At 37.0% G+C, this 20,700-nt stretch overlaps 2 protein-coding genes across 4 annotated transcripts in view; one reads left to right on the top strand and one right to left on the bottom strand.

The window, feature by feature from the left end:
- Positions 1 to 12,337, top strand: part of dcun1d1 (DCN1, defective in cullin neddylation 1, domain containing 1 (S. cerevisiae)) — an 84,023-nt gene extending 71,686 nt beyond the window's left edge. For both annotated transcript variants that reach the window (XM_063045667.1, XM_063045666.1), the window contains exons 6-7: positions 3,246 to 3,342; positions 4,104 to 12,337. In XM_063045667.1, the coding sequence (XP_062901737.1) occupies positions 3,246 to 3,342; positions 4,104 to 4,183 (177 nt within the window). In that variant the 3' untranslated portion in view covers positions 4,184 to 12,337. The remainder of the gene's footprint in view (positions 1 to 3,245; positions 3,343 to 4,103) is intronic.
- Positions 12,338 to 12,930: 593 nt separating this feature from the next.
- The window catches only part of atp11b (ATPase phospholipid transporting 11B), a 176,081-nt gene continuing 168,311 nt past the window's right edge, over positions 12,931 to 20,700 (bottom strand). Inside the window, exon 31 of one of the 2 annotated variants that reach the window (XM_063045662.1) lies at positions 12,931 to 16,672. Coding sequence is in view for 1 of the 2 variants with exons in the window: in XM_063045661.1 (XP_062901731.1) it covers positions 16,579 to 16,672 (94 nt within the window). In the remaining variant the exon portion in view is untranslated. The remainder of the gene's footprint in view (positions 16,673 to 20,700) is intronic. The other variant, XM_063045661.1, reaches the window with a different exon arrangement.

Below are 20,700 nucleotides of genomic sequence, written 5' to 3'. Positions count from 1 at the left end.
GCTCTCTTATAGCTAGGAGGGCACTTTTGTTTAAATGGAAAGATGTTTCTCCTACTCATGCTCAATGGTTATGCGATGTTATGTCATGCTTAGATTTAGAGAAGATTCGTTGTTCAATTTCTGAATCTCGTCAAGACTTTTGTGGTGACCCTTTCTGAACTATTTTCAAAACTTTCAAAACCCTCAATTCATTGTTTAAATTTAGATGCTATCATTAATTTTTATTATGCGAGAAGGTATTTTACCTTTTTTTCCCCTCCTTAATAAACAGCTTCGGTCTTCGTAGGGGTTAGTTTTTGTAATAAAATTGTAATAGATTAGTATATTTCAATATAACCTTGACTAACCAACATGAATACGGGGTAATGAGATTGTTATTATGAATAGATTATAATGTAATTGGTAGTTGTTTATTTTTTGACCTTTATATATACTTTCTTGTACTCTGTATTCTTTTATGTAGAAACTAATAAAAATATTGAAAGAGAAAAGTGAGAATAATTGGGTAACTAGAGTGCCAAGCCTAACATTAACAATATACAGAAAGCTGTAATAACAGGCGAATTGTAAAATATCAGTGGGTTTTGACAATGTTAAACTAGATTTCTGAAAAGGAAATTTTGTTTGGCAAACATACTTGGGGGTGTAATTGTAGAATAGGAGAGGGAACCAACAGATCTGACAGTAACCAGGCCTGGGTTGACAGTTGGCAAGTATTATTTGCACTACATAAGTGCAAAACAATGACAATATCTAAAAAGAGAAAATCTATCTATAATCCCCTGACAATCAATAATGAACTGAATTTCCCACTATCAATAGCCTGAGAGTTACAGATGCACCTGGAATTCACTACCTGAGAGATTGGTTGAAGCTGGATTATTGACAGCATTTAAGAAGTGTATTATATAAACTAATGAATTAGAAAATTATAGAACAGATACTGGGCAACAGGGTTAGTATGGAAGGGTGCCCACTGGTTGGCATGAATGTGATGGGTTGAATGGCCTGTTTCTGAGCTGTATAATTCTATGATTCTTTAAAGATAAAGATTAGCTTTATTTGTCACATGCACATCAACAATACACTGAAATGCATCATTTTTGTGTCAATGATCAACATAGTCTGACTGTGCAGGGGGAAGCCCACGAGTCTTGCCACACTTCTGGTCCAACATGGCACATCTGCAACTCACTAACCCTAACTATAGGTCTTTGGAATGTGGGAGGAAACCTGAGCAGTCAGCGGAATCCCACGCAGTCATGAGAATGTACAAACACCTTACAGGTGGTGGCAGGAATTGAACCTTGATTGATGATCGCTGGTGCTGTAAAGTGATGTGCTAACTGTTACGCTACCTTGCTGGCTAAACTGTTGATGTACGCTCAGTGACACCACTATTAGTTACACCGTCTCAATATGCAAATACCTAATCAGTTAATCACGTGGCAATGACTGAGTGCATAAAAACTTGCGGACATGGCCAAGAACTTCAGTTGTTCAGAATGGAGGAAGGAATGTGATTTAAGTGACTTTGGACTGTGGAATTGATTGTTGGTGCCCAATGGGCTGGTTTGAATATCTCAGAAACTGCTGGTCTCCTGGGATTTTCATGCACAATAATCTTCAGCATTTACAGAGATTGGTGTGGAAAAACAAACAAAAAAAAATCCAGTGAGTGTCAGTTCTGTGGATGAAATTGCCTTGTTGGAGAGGTCAGAGAAGAATGGCCAGTTGACAAGGTAACAGCAAGTCAAATAATCACACATTACAACAGTGATGTGCAGAATAGCATCTAAGTGCACAACATATCAAACTTTGAAGTGGTTGGGCTACAGCAGCAAAAGACGGCAAACATGCCTCCCGTACTAGGCACTGAGTGTAGATGGTGAATAGTGGGGTCTTGAGTACCAATACCTGCAGTACCAGAATTATCAGTTTGTCAACCTAAGAAGGATGTGTTTATTCTTACTCTGCTTTATAAATGCAGTAGTGTATTAACATCTTCTAATTCTATGAATTCTAACTTTGATTAATGTCATGGGACCTTATTTCAAAGATTTCTAAGAATCTTATTGTACCTCAGACACTGGTTCTTCATCTATTCTTCTAATCGCATCCTCAAAAAGCTTCAATTCATTAATCAGCCTTTATTTTCCTTTCATAAGTTTAAGGTAAATGCCTAATTATATTATTTTCTAAATGTCTTGGTATAATGCTTGTGGTCAAAGATCTCTGCATTTTCTCAACTGTTGATGCCAGAGTAACAGGTTAATGGGTCCCTATTTTCTCGCACTTTCTGAAATGGTGTGGCCTTATTGCCATCAAATCTGCAGAGACCATTCCAAAATCTATAAAAATTTTGAACATGCTTCTTTGGATTTATCAGTTTACGAGTTCATTTTCTTTCCTCTTGCTCTGGATGCCTGGCTCTCTAATATTTAGGGCAGTTTGTCTTGCATGAAATGGATATTAAGCATTTATTTAATTCCTCTGGCAAAACAACCATAAATTCAAACCTACTCAAAAAGAAATGGTATAATATTAAGTTGATCTGCACTCTCCTCTTATGATGCTGGTTTATGCGTACACTTATTTGCTCCACACTTTTGTCTATTCAAAATGTATTCTGCTGTAAACATTTTGACTTCATGGTTCATTGATCATAAATTAAAATAAAACTAGTTTTGAATTAATTTCACTCTCATTTTTAAACTAAATATCCTTACAAATTAGAACTCGGGATTAGTACTGAAACACTGTATTGTTCCTTCCAGTTTGTGAGATGGCTTCATTGCTAACTGATAGTTTGTATTTAACATCATTCAGAGAGGTTTGGGTGGCGGCAAATTTATTCTTGTTGTAAAATGAATATATCCATTCTGTCAAAAAATAGTGTATGTGAAGTCTTGCACATAACTGCAAAATTAAAAGTAACCCTGGTGTAAATTGATACTGTATATTCTGATATACTGTCCTTAATGTATTGTGGCGGTCTCACTGAAATTGTAGATCAAAGTCGTACAGCACTGAAATGTACCTTTCACCAACTGTAACAATTGACCACCAAGCACCCTTCTACACTTTTGATAAGAGCTACAGTGTTTTTATTTTTTTTTCAGATAATTAGGATTAGATTAGCTTGCTAAAGCTTTTGATAAATTGCAGAAAATTATTTTTGTAAATGTAACCTGATTGTGTTTTAAGACTTAATGCAATAAAAAAAATGTTTCATTTGCCTGCAGGAACATCATAAAAGATCAATACCTAAAGACACCTGGAACCTTCTGTTAGACTTCAGCTGTATGATTGCTGATGACATGTCCAATTATGATGAAGAAGGTATGCATGTATGGGAGAAAGACTCAATGGTATTTCTTTAAGCTGCTTTGAGCTATGTGCTTATGACTCACTCGGTATTAAATCCATTTAATTTTTTAATTTGTGATTTGTGCAGTGTATTACTTGAGAGGTAAATGCCCACAGTAAGATGAGCTCTTTGATTTTAAATACCAAGGGTAACTAGCTTAAACATAATTTTAAAAAAAAGGCTAGTGAATGTTTCAGCAAATTGTATGACGCAAGAACTTTAAGCTTAGTTTCACTTGTGTTAGTAAAAGCTGCTGAACTTTTAGAAGCCCACTACATTAATTACTTTACATTATAGTGAACTCTGGGTTAATTCATTTAACACTGGTTTAAGTTTAATCATTCAAAGGCCATACATGATTCAATGGCATAGTTGTTTAATTTAAGAGAAGTGAATTTTATTCATCTGAATATATTCTTAACAAATCAGAGTCAAACAAACTAGACGTGCCAGAATTTATCTGGAGTGCCTGCAGGGAAAATCAGCTTTTATATTATGCAAGGATTGACTGTAATGCATAAAGTTGCATCCTGCATCTAACTTGTGCAGTAGCTGATCTGTGAGTGCTTCCTATCGTGGGCTGGTGGAAGCTCCATTTCCTTGATGTACAAGTCACTATACTCAGAATATGTGTTTGCTAGACGTTTCCATTAAATAGTCATATTAGATGAAGAAAAATTTGTTTCTTTGAAAGGATGGAAAAATACAAATGCAATTTTTTGATGTGTTTCAGGAGCATGGCCAGTCCTTATTGATGACTTTGTGGAATTTGCACGACCACAAATCACTGGGACAAAAAGTACAACTGTGTAGCATTGGGAGCCTTGTTGCAGAATGTACATGATGTGTACAGAATGAAAAATACAGCAAATAATGCACAGTCATTTCACAATTAGTTACTAAAAATGCAGATCAATGGATTGAAGTGAAGATCAAACCTTTCATTCTATCTGGAGGATTGTTAACACCAAAAAGGACTTTTCTTCAATCATATCGTATTCATTTAATGGTGGTTTGGGCTTCTGTCTTAGTCAGGACCTCTATGTAATTTCATCAACAATGAGTGTGAGTTCCGTCTGTATACTCTTTGGGATCCTGTACCATTCATCTTTTATCCGTTTGGAGGACTTTTCTGAAAGGATAATTTTATAGTGCTTTTCGACATCGAGCACATTGCTGCCTTCAGTTAGGAACTGAACAGCATGCTTGGACACAGGAAATCCGTATTTGAAATGGAATCAATTCAACCTTAGTACTATTTAAATTATGTAAGCAGGCAGTTAAATCATCACAGAATCTTGCTTTAGCTAATCTTTGGCCATTTTGTGTTCTATGGCAGACTTCTTGTCATAAAGTCTTATTTTTCTATGAAGACTACATCATACTATGCCAATGTACCAAATTTGGTCCTGTTCCATAATGAACATGGAATTAGAATGGTGCAGTTGTACAACTGAGTTCTGTGGTAAATACTGTTTGTTTTTTTTTTGACAAAAATAAAGTTACTCTTCCATTCCCCTTCCAATGCACTGCTTCCCTTTCCAGCTGATGTATTTTCTTAGGTTGCATTTAATCCAAGAAGCATCTTGTCACCATTCTGATACTGAATTTTGCAATCTTGAATTTTGCCTTCTGATGTTTGCCCTGAAAGGTATTTCCGGTTTCCTTTCCAGCTGCAAAATACTCAAACTATTGCTGAATTAGGTTTTGACTAAATGACTAAGTTGTTGACTGAGAAACTAAAATTGCTCTGCTCTTTTCAACTTGAGCAGGCCTTTGCCACATTTCACCTAAGGGAAAATAAGTGGTTGACCTTACCTTTTTTATATACAATAAAATTAATGGAAACGTGACTAGAAATACCTCCGTCTTTTCGTTGGTGTTTGGAGCCGTTTATTTTTCAAAGTCAAGTTAAAAATGGTCTATATTTAAAATTAAAGACAATTATTGTACACCTGCTTTGATTTTGCATCCCAGCTCAGTTCATTATTTTAACTTGACATTTATTCAGAGAGTAAGAAAGAATTGGAAATCTGTTGGTGTGAGATGGACTTTGATGCTTGTGTGCTTAGCTTGGTTTTATTACTCCCTGCATGGAGTGAGCTGTAAATTAGAGGATCATGAAATGTTTTAAAGAAAACTAATCTCTAAGGTCAATGTTGAGGTGAGCCTTTTATGTCGTTACATTTGCTTAAAACATGTGGAGTAATCCATTTATGTAGCTATCAAAATCTGCTTATTGTAAATGGCTCCCATGTTTGTAGAATGCATTATTCAGGTAAATCTGAGAACTTTAGGATATTATAATGAGGATATATATCCAAAATATGAATTTCATAATTGGGCCTTCAAAAGAAATGTCCTATACCAATTTTATTTGGGATTTAAAATCATTTAATAAACTTTAGATGTTCTTATGTTAAATGGCCATCTGATGCACTTGACTTAGATTCAGTTTCAACATACCTCTATGATTCCTGAACTTGTGTTACATCGGTTTCTTTCATTTATGATATTAGTGATTGCAAATTTGCTACCTGCCCAATTAAGTTTTGACTTCACCCACTTAATTAATCCAAGTTAAAATTATCAATCAGTCTTGATGACTAAATGCACTTAAGTAGTGGGGGGGAAAAATGTGTTGATTTTGATGCAAATTGTGGAATGCCTAAATGCAGCTCTTATTTGAGCAGTATGTTGTAAACCTAATGATTCAATTAGTACATTTCTGAGGCTGTTTTTTGAAACTGAACTTTTTTTATATTACTTTACCTCAGTACTGATAGACCAGAGAATCACTTTTTAAAATAAACTTCATTAACTTTTCATTCACTAAATCATAATGTAAAGACATGTAAGTGATTATTGAAAGCTGGTCATTTTAGAAAATCAATTTAATTTTAATTTGGAAATTATACTTCCAATAATTTTCTTTTGAAATTGCATGGTACATTTCAAAGTGCAGTTCTACTGATTTTATTGCAGTGACACTAAGCAGATGGAGCCAATCCTTATCAAGATATGTATATGAAATATAGAAAATGCAGTTTTGTTGTGCAGGTTTCTCTAATTTGGTGTTTATATTGTGCAAACATAATGTATTTGAGTACTGTATAAACTACGGAGTGAGTTGGAACTCCAGTCATTTGCACATGAGATCAGAAGATTCGTAAAATGGCTAAGTAGTTAAAATGAAGTTGTAAAAACAATGTAAACTAAGTAAATTTTGCAGCTGTTAAGCATTGATTTTTGGTTATCGCTCAAATTTAGGTACTTCTAATGCCAATATAGTCTTTTAAATCAAGACATTAAAAATAAATCACTATTTAAAGTGGTAGATTTGGTTTCTTACTCACCGTTGCAGTCCACTTGCCTGCTTTCAGCATGCACTTCGGCTTTGGAGAAACTCAGCATACCTGCACAATTGATTTACATGAAGTACACATGTATTCAAATAACAGTCCAAACTTCTGCGTGTGCAACAAAACTGGAAATGAACACAGCTAAGGTAATTAATGGCCACATTTTATTATTTGTGTTTTAGTTGTGAGACTTCATAAAGTCACAATTGCAGTGATGGATTTCTTCTTCACAATGCCAATTAGTAGTCGTTAATATTGAGTATTTTCTTCAGTACGTGCAAATCTTCCTTCTATAGCATCTTTTATGCACATATTTACCTGAGACATCTCATGGGGAGTTGAGTTGCATCCCTCTAGAATGCCCTACTGCTGAAGAAATGTCAATTTTAATTTTAATATTGGTCCAAACAAAGCAACGTGCATGGAGGGGAGCAAGTTGCTTGGTGAATTGTTGGTGAGTAACTAATGGTGCAATTTTAAACAGGATTTAGTTTTGCTCTCAGGTTGAAGTGGTTGCCCTAAAACTTCATTCACTGCTATTTGTATGCATGGCTGAACATTTCTTTGTTACGTCTTTTAAATGATCCTCCAGCTTTCGACTCAAAATGGAGATGTTTTGTAGTTTGAAGCTTCTCACATGCCTTGTGGGAAAACTGCGTGCAAGATTTTTGGGAATAATTTTCAAATAAACGAGGAAGGTACTTGTACATATATAATTACATTCTTGCATGCCAGGCCTTGTTTGGAGAAAATGCACTTAGGCCTTTTTTGGTGTGTTCTAAAAATGAGTCTGATCCTTGAAACTATAGAATGAAATTTAAAAAAACAAATTAAGTAACTGTACATTTTAAATTAGTTGATAGCCTTGGGAAGACAGATTTGTAATTAGTAAACATTTATTTCTATTTTGTTTCCCCATGCTACATCAATACCCAGCAGAGAGTAGGCAGTGGATCTTTCAGATCTTCTCAGGTTCTTAAATTTTCTATTAATACATTAACTTAGCTTAAAAGTTTTGGTCGTTCCCATTTACGAACTCTTTAGTAACCATGCTTAGTGTGACATATGTAGGAATGTGTGAGTATGTTTTATGCCTCTCCATTCTAAGATTCAATCCCCCTTAGTTGCCCATTAAGATGGCACTTTGGTTGTTCATTAGTACTGTTCTCTGCATTTGTAAACAGTCCTGGTGTAACTAACTATTGCACTGAGCCATTTGTAGTGATTCGAACTTGCTCCAAAGCTGTTAACTAGCTTGGAATGTAATGTCCTTCTGTAAATGGAAATCACATTTTAAGTTACTAAAATGATACACAATGATCAATGATGGCTTAAAACTGCCATAGAACCGGTTTTGCTGTTGAAGGGATTAATGTTCCTCCTTCTGATTCAGTTATAACTTTAATGCATTATTTCAAGATGATGAGATCTGAATTTTGGACTTTTAAAAAAAAAATCTCCCTATTAGTTTTCTCATTAGATGATTAAAGTATCTTTCTGTAGATGCAAACAATAAAAGTAACTTTCTTTATTTAAAGAAACACTTGTACCTGTTGACCCATTAAAGAATCATCTGCAGTGTTTATGTAGTGTGCCAAAACCATTGTCTTTTGTTGCTTGGCATTGAATAAACCAACATGGTTTGGTGTATTTTTGTCCTGTTTGGCCACATCCTTGAATATGTTAAGGCCTGAAAATGGCCTGTTCCTTTTGTAGTATTTAAGGAATGTAGAGAATGGAACACTTGTTCAAGTTGAACAATTGTTAACTATGAAGTCTCCATGGTTATGGGACAGGGAAACAGTATTGTAATTCAGGCCTAATATATAGTGCTTTGTACGTATTGCAATTCTGTACACTTGTAGGTAGCATATTTTAGAGTATTGAGAGCGTGTTTAGGAAGAGCTTGTTTAAATGATTGTCATGTAAATTATGTAAAATTATCTCTATGGGCAAATGTATTGTAAATTAAACATGATGAAAATCTACAGGGTCCACTGAAAAATGCCAATAAAAGGGTTTTAAAACAATTGACTTGAAGTATCCAGTTGCCTGTTTACTATGAATTTAAAACACTCTTAAAATTCATTTTTATCATATATGTTACTTTTAAGCTAAAAGCCCAAAATAGGTCATTGTGGCCATTTGCTTTACCTGACTGTTCTCTTATTTCTAATCACTTCCCTGCTTCATTTTTTGCATATTTATTTTCTCTAAGTCTTGATTAGTGTAGGAATAGTGTTTATTTAGGATCAATAAGATTTACTTTTTCTTTCCATAAGTTTCAAAACTAGCTCCAATAAATTTGTTTCTTGAATGCTTCAGTGAATTGCTGTAGTAACTTTTTCTGGGTTGCTCAGTCATGCTTTAGGGAGGTAAAGTAGTTTTGTTGCTTTGCTTTGAATTTTAAATGTGCTCCTTGATTGTGAGTCATACGGCTGAAACTATTTTATAAATTCCTCATCATCATCACAAACACTTCAATTGGATCACGTCAGTCATTTTTCCAAGGAAGCATGCTGAACATATCCATTTCACTGGAGATCAATTTCTTGATGTCAGGCATCAGTTTGCTTTTATTCTCCATGGCAGTGATGCACTTTCTGTAAATGGTTACCAAGATGCTTTCTCACTGAGAACTTGCTCAACAGTCCAACAAAATTTCACTTGCTAGGCTAATGTTGTACAATAATTTGCCATTTTTGTGTCCAGGTAAATACTATTAATTATCTCATTTATCCATTGTGGTTCATGACCTCCTGTGTTTTAACTGGAACTTAGCTACACGTTCTTTCCTCAGTTCATGTACCTAAATTGAATTTCCAATTATTTAACATGCTGTAATGCATAATTTGGTTACACTTTGCTTGATCTCTTTCTGGGTTGTAAGAAACAATTATGTGCAAGAAACATTGATACAGAAGATAGAGGTCATTAAGTTCATGTAGTCTGTGATGTGCCAGTCTGATTTTTGTATTTGAGGAGATGCCATCTTTTGAAATTAAGCATTTAAATTGAAATACATAGTGAATGTTTAGATAGAAATAAATGACTTAACAGTAATGGTAAAATGATTTGGTTTTTAACAATTATCCTGCGAGCATAATCAGAAATTGATTAGAACAGTTACAGCCCATGAAAAGGCCCTTTGGCTCCTGATGTACTGAACTAATTGAACTAGTAACTAAATGCCAAACTTACTTAATCCCTTCTACCTATACAATATTCATTCTCTGCAAGTTCACATGCCTGTCTAAGAGACTATATTGTATTTGTTTCTAGCAAACATATACAGAAGGATATTGGTCTCCTCGTTCAAGTGTAACCCATCCTTGTATAGGCCAAACCTTCCCCAGAAGAGATCTCAATGATCCAGAAATCTGAAGCCATGTTCCCAGCATCAATTCCTCAGCTACAGACTCAACTGCTAAATCTCTCATCCTCCTGTTACTCTCATTGGCTCATGGCACAGGTAGCAATCCAGAAATTACTACCCTTGAGGTCCTGCCGTCATCTTTCTACTTGGCTCCCTATATTCTCTCTTCAGGACCTCATCTCTTTTCCTAACCTATGTCACTGGCACTAGTACCTTTTAGAATGCTGTGGAGTTAATCCGAGACATCCCAGTGTGGTGTCACGCATCCATAGAATCTCCGGTCTGTCCCTCTAAGTATTGAATACCCTATTATTACTGCACTCTTCTCCCCATTCCCTTCATAGTCACAAAGCCACATTCAGGTCAGAAAGCTGGTTGCTGCAGTTTTCTCATGGTAGGTTGTCTTCCTCTTCCCACCCTTCCTTAAAATCAACAGGATCAAAAACAGTAATTTGTAGTAAGGGGAGTGGTCAGGGGAACTCTGTAATGCCTGCCTCTTCCCTTTCCCTATCCTGACAAGTTACCCAGCTACCTGCCTCCTGCAAATTGGGTATGACTACCTTATTTTTCTGTATGAGCTGGAGGTCATCCAGCTGCACCTCAATTTCCATAACATGGTTGTTAAGGAGCTGCAGCTGGATGTAATTTGTGCAGCTGTAGTTATCAGGGAGACTGGAGGTTTCAGAGTTCCCACATCTCACACGAAGAATATACCACTGCCCCCAGATCCATTCTAACAGCAGTAGATAGGCAGCAATAGACAAAGAAAGAAACTTAAAGCTTAAGGCAAAGGCTCAAGGTTTCGAACTAAAGCCTGGAGCTAACCGTTCTAACACTGGTCCACTACAAGGGCTGCTCCCAAAATGGCCACTCACTTAAACCTAACTTCCTTTTATTGGTCTTTGCAAAGTGCATAATAAGAGGCCCAGAAAGTTGTTCTTAAATCTCGTGACATCAATAGTGACAGTAACCCTTACCCGCTGTAATCCATTTCTTCATCCACAAATAATCCATGTTACCACTTCCACTGATAGTCATACCCTGAAAGAACTCCCAACAGATTAGTCCCATGTGGTAGTCAAACACAAAACTCAGCGGGTCAGGCAGCATCTATGGAAAGGAATAAACAGTTTATGTTTCGGGCCAAGAGCCATTGACTCTCCGTAGATGCTGTCTGATCTGCTGAATTCCTCAAGCACTTCGTTTTACTCTGGATTTCCAGCATTTGCAAAATCTCTTTGCTTAAGGCTGGCATAGCTGGGAAAGGCTGAATGGGGAAAAGCCTCCCACTACCCATTAAATGCTCCCAATGGCGGGCATCTTAAATAGCCACTGACTACCAGGTCCAGCTCCTGGCCTTCATGTGTGGCTCAGCCTCTAAGCCCGGTGGAACTGTATCTACCAACAGGAGAATGGGCAAAGGTGGTTTACCTGCACCTTAAAACCAGTCACTTAGGACTGCTGTGGCTCATCAGCTCATCTAGAAGGAAAACTCTGACCTCAGACCTCTGCTGCCTTGCAACTATATGTGCCCACGGGGAAGGCTTTGGGAGTAAACCCTGGGGGAAAGTCTGGAGCTGGGGTCCCTAAAGCAGTCCTGTGTTGAGTTTAATGTTGAAAGGCAGCTCCTGTGATTAGCTGGTGCCAAACTGTATTGGTCTCTGCAGTTCCTTTGGATTCATCAGCTGTATGGAAAGGGAGAGTTTGTTACATGGGTGACAGTTTGATCTCCATATTGTACTTCCTGGTTTATATCAATAATGTAGATAGCTAGGACACAACATCCATGATTGACCATGACCAACAGAAGGCCTATCTATATACTGATTTGCAGTCCCATTTGATTTTATTTTCATAAACTCATGTTCATTCTGCTTTGTCCTATTCTTTTCAAGCTGTTCTGCTATTACATCCCGGCCAAGTTTATTGCACCAAGAACTATAGTGACTGCAGACATATTACTGCCATTTTTGGATGAGTGCTTCTGAACCCATTACTACCACCCACCATGCATTATCTATGACTGCCAGTAGTAGTAATGCTGATGTATATTTGTCTTGTATATGCACTTCTGTAAACTTGTACATCTACAGAATACTTTTTAAAATCTGTTAATGTTGTGCTAATCTGATATGTAATGTGTTTTGCACCTTGGCCCCAGAGGAATGTTGTTTCATTTTGCTGTATACCAGTGTACTGTTGAATAAACTTGAACTTTTAGTCTAGTGATTGGGGTGCTTCTGCTTCTCTGCATCATCTTCAAGATGGAAAAAATATTGAATTATTTTTGATTACTCAAGCAAGGAAACAGCAAAATGCAGTCTCTTAATTGAACATGAATTCAGTCAAGTAATTTCATGAATTACTATCTCAATTTTAAGATGATTTTTATGTCATTGAGGAATATCTTTCACCACTAGATGGCATTCAGTGGCCCAACAGTACTTGCCAATGTGAATTGAACTGACTTTACTCCTCATGTATGCGAAGGATGTAAGAAATAAAAATCTTTGTCTCTGTCCAAATGTGCAATCATAGTAAGTTATAATAAATAGAACAGTCAATGTAACAGAGAGTACACTCAAATCAGCGTGAATTAATCAGTCTGCTGGCCTGGTGGAAGAAGCTGTCGCGGGGTCTGTTGGTCCTGGCTTTTATGCTGCGGTACCGTTAAGGTAAGGGCAAACAAGTCTCCTTGCAGAAGGCAATGGAATTTAAAATACTCTACACAAACACCAATATTTTGGTTCAAAAACAGGGTTAAGTAATTGGATCAGCAGAGGAAGGCAGTTTATCTTATTCCATAATTAGAATAACTTTGTAACTTAAGGTATTTTGAGTCCAAAAATAAGGAAAAACATAACTATTTTCTTCTCTTTATTGATAAATATGAATGTAACTGTTGTAGACAAAGTTCCACCACTGTAGAATAGCTTCAGACAACTCAAAGTAACAATTTTAATTTTAAAATAATGCAACTCCACAAAATGTTGACTAGTGCCCAAAATCCACACTTTTTATTACTCAGTGAATTGTACCAGAAGTATCTGCATCACTTATAAGCCAAAATTATCAACTGTCACAAACAAGGTGCTTTGAAGTTCCTACAACCTCCACATGTAATTATTTGTCAATATAGCAAAAAATTACTTCGAACCAAGCTCTGTTTATGTTTCTATAATACAAGAGCTTACAACAGACTGAAAAAAAGGTCAGGATTGAGGTGTACAAAAGCCTTTAAAGCTTTGATTTGTTGTATTTAAATATACTCTTTCTCTTAAATCTCACTTAAAAGGCATGTTGTTCAGATTTACTCAATCCACATCTCAAATCATTGTATGTTTAAAAAAGGTATAAATGTCAATTTTTGGTATAAAATTAATTTCAGCATTGAAATCCATGCAAGGCCAGCAATAGATCCAAATCTAACTTGTTTTGTGGAATCGTAACTTCTCCTTTTCCCACATTGGGTGAGCATCCATGATTTTGAACTTTCTTCGAGAATGGATAAATGGATACTGTATTGTGGAAAATGGTTTCTGGCTTTACATTGACATTAGGTAACTGCTCTTCATTGTTTTTTTTAAAGCATCTCCTGTTTGTTTGACTGAGTAGAACTTGGGACAGTTTACTCAAAATGGATAGTCCAAACTGAGTAAGTAGTTTCAGGAAGCAAGGATACAGCTAAAAAATCATTCATTAATAGGTAATAAGGCTTTCCCCAGCATTTCAACCCCTCCCCCCACACCAGTGAATGTTGTCAGACAAAACATTCCAGTTAAATATGAGCAATACACACCAAATGCTGGAGGAACATAGCAGGCCAGGCAGCATTTATGGAAAAGAGTACAGTCAACATTTCAGGCCAAGAACCTTCAGCAGGACTGGAGAGAAAAAGATGGAGTCAGAGTTGGGAGGTAGATGGAGGGGAGGGAGAAGTATAAGGTGATATAAGTGAAACTTTGGGGGGGGGGGAAGAGAGAAGAAGAGGGTGGAGTAAACAGTCAATATTTTCTAGTGCTGCCAAAGGGTCTTCCTAGATGCTGCGTCTGGCCTGAGTTCCTCCAGTATTTTGTGCGTTGCTTGGTTTTCCAGCATCTACAGATTTTCTCTTGTTTGCAATTAAATGTGATACATCCTGTACTCAATTAATAGTATTTTGCTTCCTTTTATTCTGGAATTATATTCAAACCAGTTCCCATGGAAGTATAAACTGTAAAAATGTCTTTCAACTGGTGAATATGTGCAGTAGCATGAACTGAGATGTGATTAATCAGAGTATATACAATACTATGTGAATTATCTGTAACATAACTATCTGTTAACCAAGGGATATGTGCAACCCTACTTGTGTTAAATTACCTTTTTTTTAAACTGATTTCACAAAAGTTGGAAACATTAAAATTAAATAACTGGGAAATGTAATTCCAGGTTGTGTACCCTTTGTTCGAATTCGGGAAGTTGTTTTGAATGCTGACATGATGCACAGCTCTCTGTTCACCACCGACAGTTCTGAGAAGTGACCTCACAAATATAATGAACAGAAGTTAACAAAAATTAGAAAAAACACCAAAGTGAAAAATGAATATCTCAACTGTGTACTGAAAGAATGGTCGTCAGTGTCGGACTGAACGTATGCCACTTAACAGTATGCCAATCATGAAATGAGCAAAGATCTATCACAACAAACTGAAAATTGAAGGTAATTGTGAATATTCAGCAGGCTGGTTGTAGAAATTTGAGAAAAGGCACAGCATTAAATTTTCAAAGATTTTAAACTATTTTAAAGTCTGCTGATCATGAAGCAGCAGAGAAATTCATTGATATGGTTGTGAAGATCATTGCTGATGAAAATCTAACACCAGAACAAGTCTACAATGCTGATTGTCTTTAAACCTTACAAGAAAAAAAAGTAAAATACAAATATAGTGTGCTGTAACCTTTTAATCAAAACATGGCAACGTAGCTGGAGACAAAGTCTGGGTTGTCTGTAGTTGTTCAACAGTTGAATCCGGTATTCTCCCAGTGCTGCTTTTGTTGTCCTGTGCACACATTTTCATTAAGGGATACTCAACCTGTATAAAGTTTGAACCCCTGCAGAGAAACTCAAGTGATAAACCAAATGAGAATGGAATTTCATTTTATCAATATACATTACTTGGAGAATAATATGCCTTTTTTTGAATACCAATTACTTGCTGTGACAATAGTTCAGTATAGCTGGTGTTCATTACTTAGTTTGAGCAATACTGTACACTGTTCTCCAAAAACAGATATACATTGTTTACAAATTAGCTTGGCAATTGCCAAGTTTGAGACATGCAATTGCATTCATTACAGTTGGCAATACTAACTTGTTTATACAAGTAATGTAATCTTATATAAAAATCACTGAAATCTGTGTGATGCAAAAATTAAACTGATGTTTGTAGATGACTAAGGGTTGATTTATCTAGAAATTTATATTCTATATAAGAGCAGAGAACAAGTTTCAGAGGCTAAAATATTCTAACCAGAAGAAACTCAGAAGATACACCTCTTACCCTTAGTAACTTGAACCAACACTTAGAAATCCAAATAGTGAATTAGTTTCCTAATCTGTCCCTGTACTTTAACGTATCCAAATCTCCCATAGAATGCAATCACCAAGTACTTGAAGCTTAGGCAAACTCCAGAGCTATCTGACAGATCACTTCTACAGTCACCATTCTGATTTTCCATTCATTCATTTTAACTTCTTCCCGAATTGCAACTTCCCGGCCATCACTTACATGTCCAGTTTTGAAAAGCCCATTTTTAAAAAAAACTTTTAAATTTAAAAAGTTGATCAACATCTCTTAAAAATATATTGCAAGATGTCACCTTTTTCTTTTACTGTACCACTGTGTTGCCTCCTAATACATCTCCATCGCAAAACATGGGTTAACCATTCAGTTAATTACTGACTGCGATATGCAACAGGGAGAGCAATTAGAATGGAGAAGGTACTACCAGATTGAGGTTTACAAGAATGTCAGATGCATGAAATTCCATTTCCTTGAAGTTACTTGTTTGTCTAAATAGCTACCTTGCATGTCAAAAAAATTAATTTAACATTAGTGCAGATCGAGTCCAAAAGTGGATGTACCATATGAAAGTTGTTATCCCATTCTCTGTCTGAGAAAGCAAAAATAGAAAAATATAGCTTCAGAAATAGATCATTTGTAAAAAGAGGAAAATATGGTAAGTTACAACTATTTACAAATAAATTACAATCTTTATTGTCATTAGGGTCCTTGCTTCTTCTAAAATGCCGTACCTTATTTGAGTGAAAATAGGGCATTCATGCAAATAAACATAAATGTATGGTGGCCAAGGGCAGATATTCACATAAATATTTTTATTCTCCCCTTTGACTCAGAGGTAAAAATTGGAACTGAAAATCAAAAACTCTAGAAAGACATAGCATCCACCATGCCTTCACTCAACCATTAAATCCTTGATGCATGTGAAGGGCCATCCATTGACGAGAGTGCCAAAATGGTTGTGTCATTCGTGCAGTAGGGATCCAAGTCACTCCAAGATCTAAAACAAAAACAAAATTTTTGACAACGTGACATCTAGAGAGCATTTGTAGGTAGAAATAATGTAGATTCATACTTGGCTTACAATCTTAGACACATTTAAAATTATATCCTAAGTTCTTACATGTAAGTATCCAAATAAAAGGCTATTAATCAGCTATGTAAATGTTAAGCACATTAAATAAGCATTGCCTTTATTGAGGGAATCAAACAGCAGTTCAGGCTGAGACCCCTCATCACGAAATCTGGTGAAGACCGTTTATTCCCCTCCATAGGTGCTGCCTGACTTGCTGAGTTCCCTCAGTTCTGGATTTCCACCAACTGTAAAATCTCGTTAAATATGCATTTCAATTTTAATATTAATATGTTTCAGTTAAAATGTAAGGGATGTTCAATCCTTCATAACAGTATTTTAGTTCCAAAAATGTCTAGAGCAGTAGGACATTTTGTTCTACAAATCAGAATGATGAACTCTGGACTAAAACACACGGGCCCAAATCTTTGTGATGTGGTTCTCCCACCTGTACTTATCCAGTCTGGACATGGAAGGCCTGTGTTGCTGGCCCAGAGCACCGTGTTCCAGCGGTGAAGCCGAAAGGCGACTGGATCCCTAGCACTGTAACTCACCCTCTCTTTTGTCACCAATCCACAGCCCAGCCCATGATGCGTCGTAGAATGAATGAAGCCCCAGATTTAAAAATTACTATTAGAAAAGTTGACTGAACTTAAAAAATCTGTAAGTCACTGGAACCCAAAGGAATGTATCCTAGGATTGTGAGGGAAGTTTGAGAAGAAGCTGCCATGGTAATCATAACCTTTCAGTATGCTTTGTCTACAGAGTGGTATCAGAGGACTGCAGAATGTTACCTTGTTCAGTAAAGAAGTACAAACCCAGCAACAGGCCAGTCAGTTTAATGAGAAATTCTGCAGATGCTGAAAATCCAAAGCAACACACACAAGATACTGGAGGAACTCAGCAGGTCAAGAAGCATCTATGGAAATGAACAGTCGACGTTTTGGGCCAAGACACTTCTTCAGTTTAATCTTGGTGTGAGGAAAGCTTTTACAAACATTGATCCAAGACAGGATTAAATAGACAGCTGGAGGAGATTGGATGGTGTAGGTTTGTTAAGGGTAAACTGTTCAACCAAAAAGGCTGAGGAGAGATATGGCAGAAGTATTTATACTGATAACAATCTGAACAGAGTGGACAGTGAGAGGCCATTCTTGTTGGTGGCAAAACCAAGGACCATTCAGGTATAAAATGAGAAGTGAATTAAGAATTAGACTGACATGAAGAAAAACTAGTTAATAATGTGCCTTCGGAATATAGAGTTCGCTTCCTGCAGTTGTGGAAATGGAGGCAGGTTGCCTTGGTGGCCTTCAAGAGCGAACCGGAAAATCTATAGTGAGGAAAAATATGCAAAGCTATCGAGAAGGAACTAGTGAGTTGTTCTGGTAGAGAACTGACACAGACATGTATGGGCTGAGTGTTCTACTGTTCTGTAACTGCTCTATAATTTTATAGAGAGGATCAGGATCCTCAGCCAGAGTTTGCTTCTCCACTAGAGACCAGCAGTGAATTCCAAACCCCTCAGTGCTGCCACAACTAGATTCAAAAGCCCTGGATTCAACACCCTCATTTCCATTTGAAACCACTAGCATTCACCAGTAAGGTTTAGTCATAGTGACAGCAGAAATACATTTCCAATAACAGAGGGTGAAACTCTCAATCTCCTACAATTCCTTGATGAACTACCTGGACATTTCCAAACTTTCGACAAGAAAATGATATTCAACAATAGAAATCCATATGATCTTTAGGTTTTCAAAGGACAGAAATCTGCATTTCATCAAAATGGCTAACCTTTTAATTTATATGGAGTAATCTCAACGAAGGCCCAAAGATCCCGAAACCATCAAGATTGAAAGGAGAAGAGAAAATAAGACAAGTTAAACAATGCTAAAGGTAGAAATTAAAACCTGTAGATAGCAGGAGAATCGAGATAGACAGTCTTCCATAGATTTGAGGTATGAGACAGCTTAAACAGGACATTGCAAAGACTTAATTGAAACACATCAAGAGAGTATGTAACAATCAGAATCAGAGTAAAAGTAATTTAGAGAAAACACCCACAATTGTTATAAAGTATTAAAAGAACACCAGGTAGGAAAAGAATAAGCTGGCCTAAATTGGCTACGTTTTCCAGTGCCTATGTTTCTAATCACAATAAAGGGTTAATGCAGCAAAGTGTTTCCAAGGTAAGAGATCATGTGTGATCTGATTGAAAGGAAGAGCAGACACAAGGGGCTTACTCTATTTCCACTTCTTGTATGTTCTGTGCAGGGGCGTATCTACGGAAAATAGCGCCTATGGCAAGCACTGAAATTGCGCCCCTGTCCAAACATCTGACACCCATCTTTTAGATAACTTTACCATAATATCAGCTCAAAAATACAAGTCAAGCTCGTTAATCTTTTAATTAACAAATTATGGCACTACATGAAAATTATACCTGCACCTTCCTTGCTTTCACTGATGCAAATTGGTCTATGATGTGATCAAAGTCAGTTTTTTCAGTTTCCTCTCTTTCTACACTCAGCAGAGCAAGATCACAGAGTCTGCCTTGACCCATGGAGGATCTCAAATATGCAAGTATTAGTTTTAACTGCTGAATGATCTCTCACAGCTGGCGATGGAAACTGCGATGGTTAGCATTATTTGAATAGCAATGTGAAGATTGGGGAAGATATTCTCATCTCCATACTGAACAATAAATTCAAGCAGCTCTTATGGTCTTGATATTTTCATGTTGACCGGCCTTGATAGCAACATTCTGCAATCCAAAATTTCTTCATATAGCTGCTGTCCATCAACATCAGAGCTGTACAATTCGCCCAAATTTTCGCACTTCTTCTTTAAGTCATTACTGTCGGCACCGTTACACAGTCCCTCGACATTGAGAAGGAACCCAAACTTGGCGGCAGTGTCGTGCAAACGAGCGAACCTTTCGTCCATTTCTCTGTGAAGATGGTCAAGTATTCCCTCCATGACTCTTTCCATTTCCTCCTTAGCTCTCGAGTTCTCAAGAGCCATTCGTTTCTTTCGTCTCTGAAGTCTTTCAACTTCAATATTCCATTCTTGAGACCGACTCCTTCAAGTGACTCACTGACCAACACTTCTCTTTCATCATAAAAATGATATCTGAGGGCTTTCAAATCCAGGGCAGCATCGTGGAAGTCTATGCTGGGATCCTGAAGCCTCTTTTGAATACGGTCAATGCAAATGAGTACTTTCTTCCAAAATCCTAGCAAAATTAGAAAATCGTAACTCAACATGCGGTTGTACAGCTGCCTTGTGTCGCTTCTTGTTTCACTGGTCTTGTTTTCATTGTCTAGCATGTCCTGGAGAACTTGAAGTTTCTCCTCAAGGTACTTGTTGACGGGCTTCACTGCTTCTATCCTTGCACTCCACCTGGTTTCGGACTCCGACTTAACAACCACAGGCATGGTGTTTTTGAGTTTTTCCCAGCGCTGTGATGAACGAGAGAAAAACACGTAGAGAGATTCGATGGTTCGAAAAAACGTGACCATCATTGTATCCTGCTTGGCTGCATGTACACCCACCAAGTTGAGTGAGTGATTGTCGCAATTCACAAACACTGCCGGGTTGTTTCTCTCACTTATTCTTTGATGAACACCACATCTGTGTTCAGCCATCACAGCAGCGTTGTCATAGCACTGTAGCTCCATTTCGTCCTTCTCTAGCTATTTCAAGATGTCTTCAACCAAGCTCTCAGTATCCTTCTGGCTTATCTGGACAAAACCAAGGAAAGACTCCCTAACACGGACTGTTTTCCTCTCAAAATCACCTTCCACATACCTCACTACTTCTGACATCTGCTCACGGTGTGCCTGATCAGGAGTCAAGCCGAACATGAGACCATAGTACTTGGCTTTATGAATGCTTCTCAGTAAACTGTGGCGAACAGTGGATGCCATCATGTGGATGAATTCGTTCTGGACACT

The sequence above is a fragment of the Mobula hypostoma genome, chromosome 4, assembly GCF_963921235.1.
Source record: "Mobula hypostoma chromosome 4, sMobHyp1.1, whole genome shotgun sequence".
NCBI lineage: Eukaryota > Metazoa > Chordata > Chondrichthyes > Myliobatiformes > Myliobatidae > Mobula > Mobula hypostoma.
Note: the sequence above shows the minus strand (reverse complement) of the source record. Positions and strands in the feature narration are given on the sequence as shown.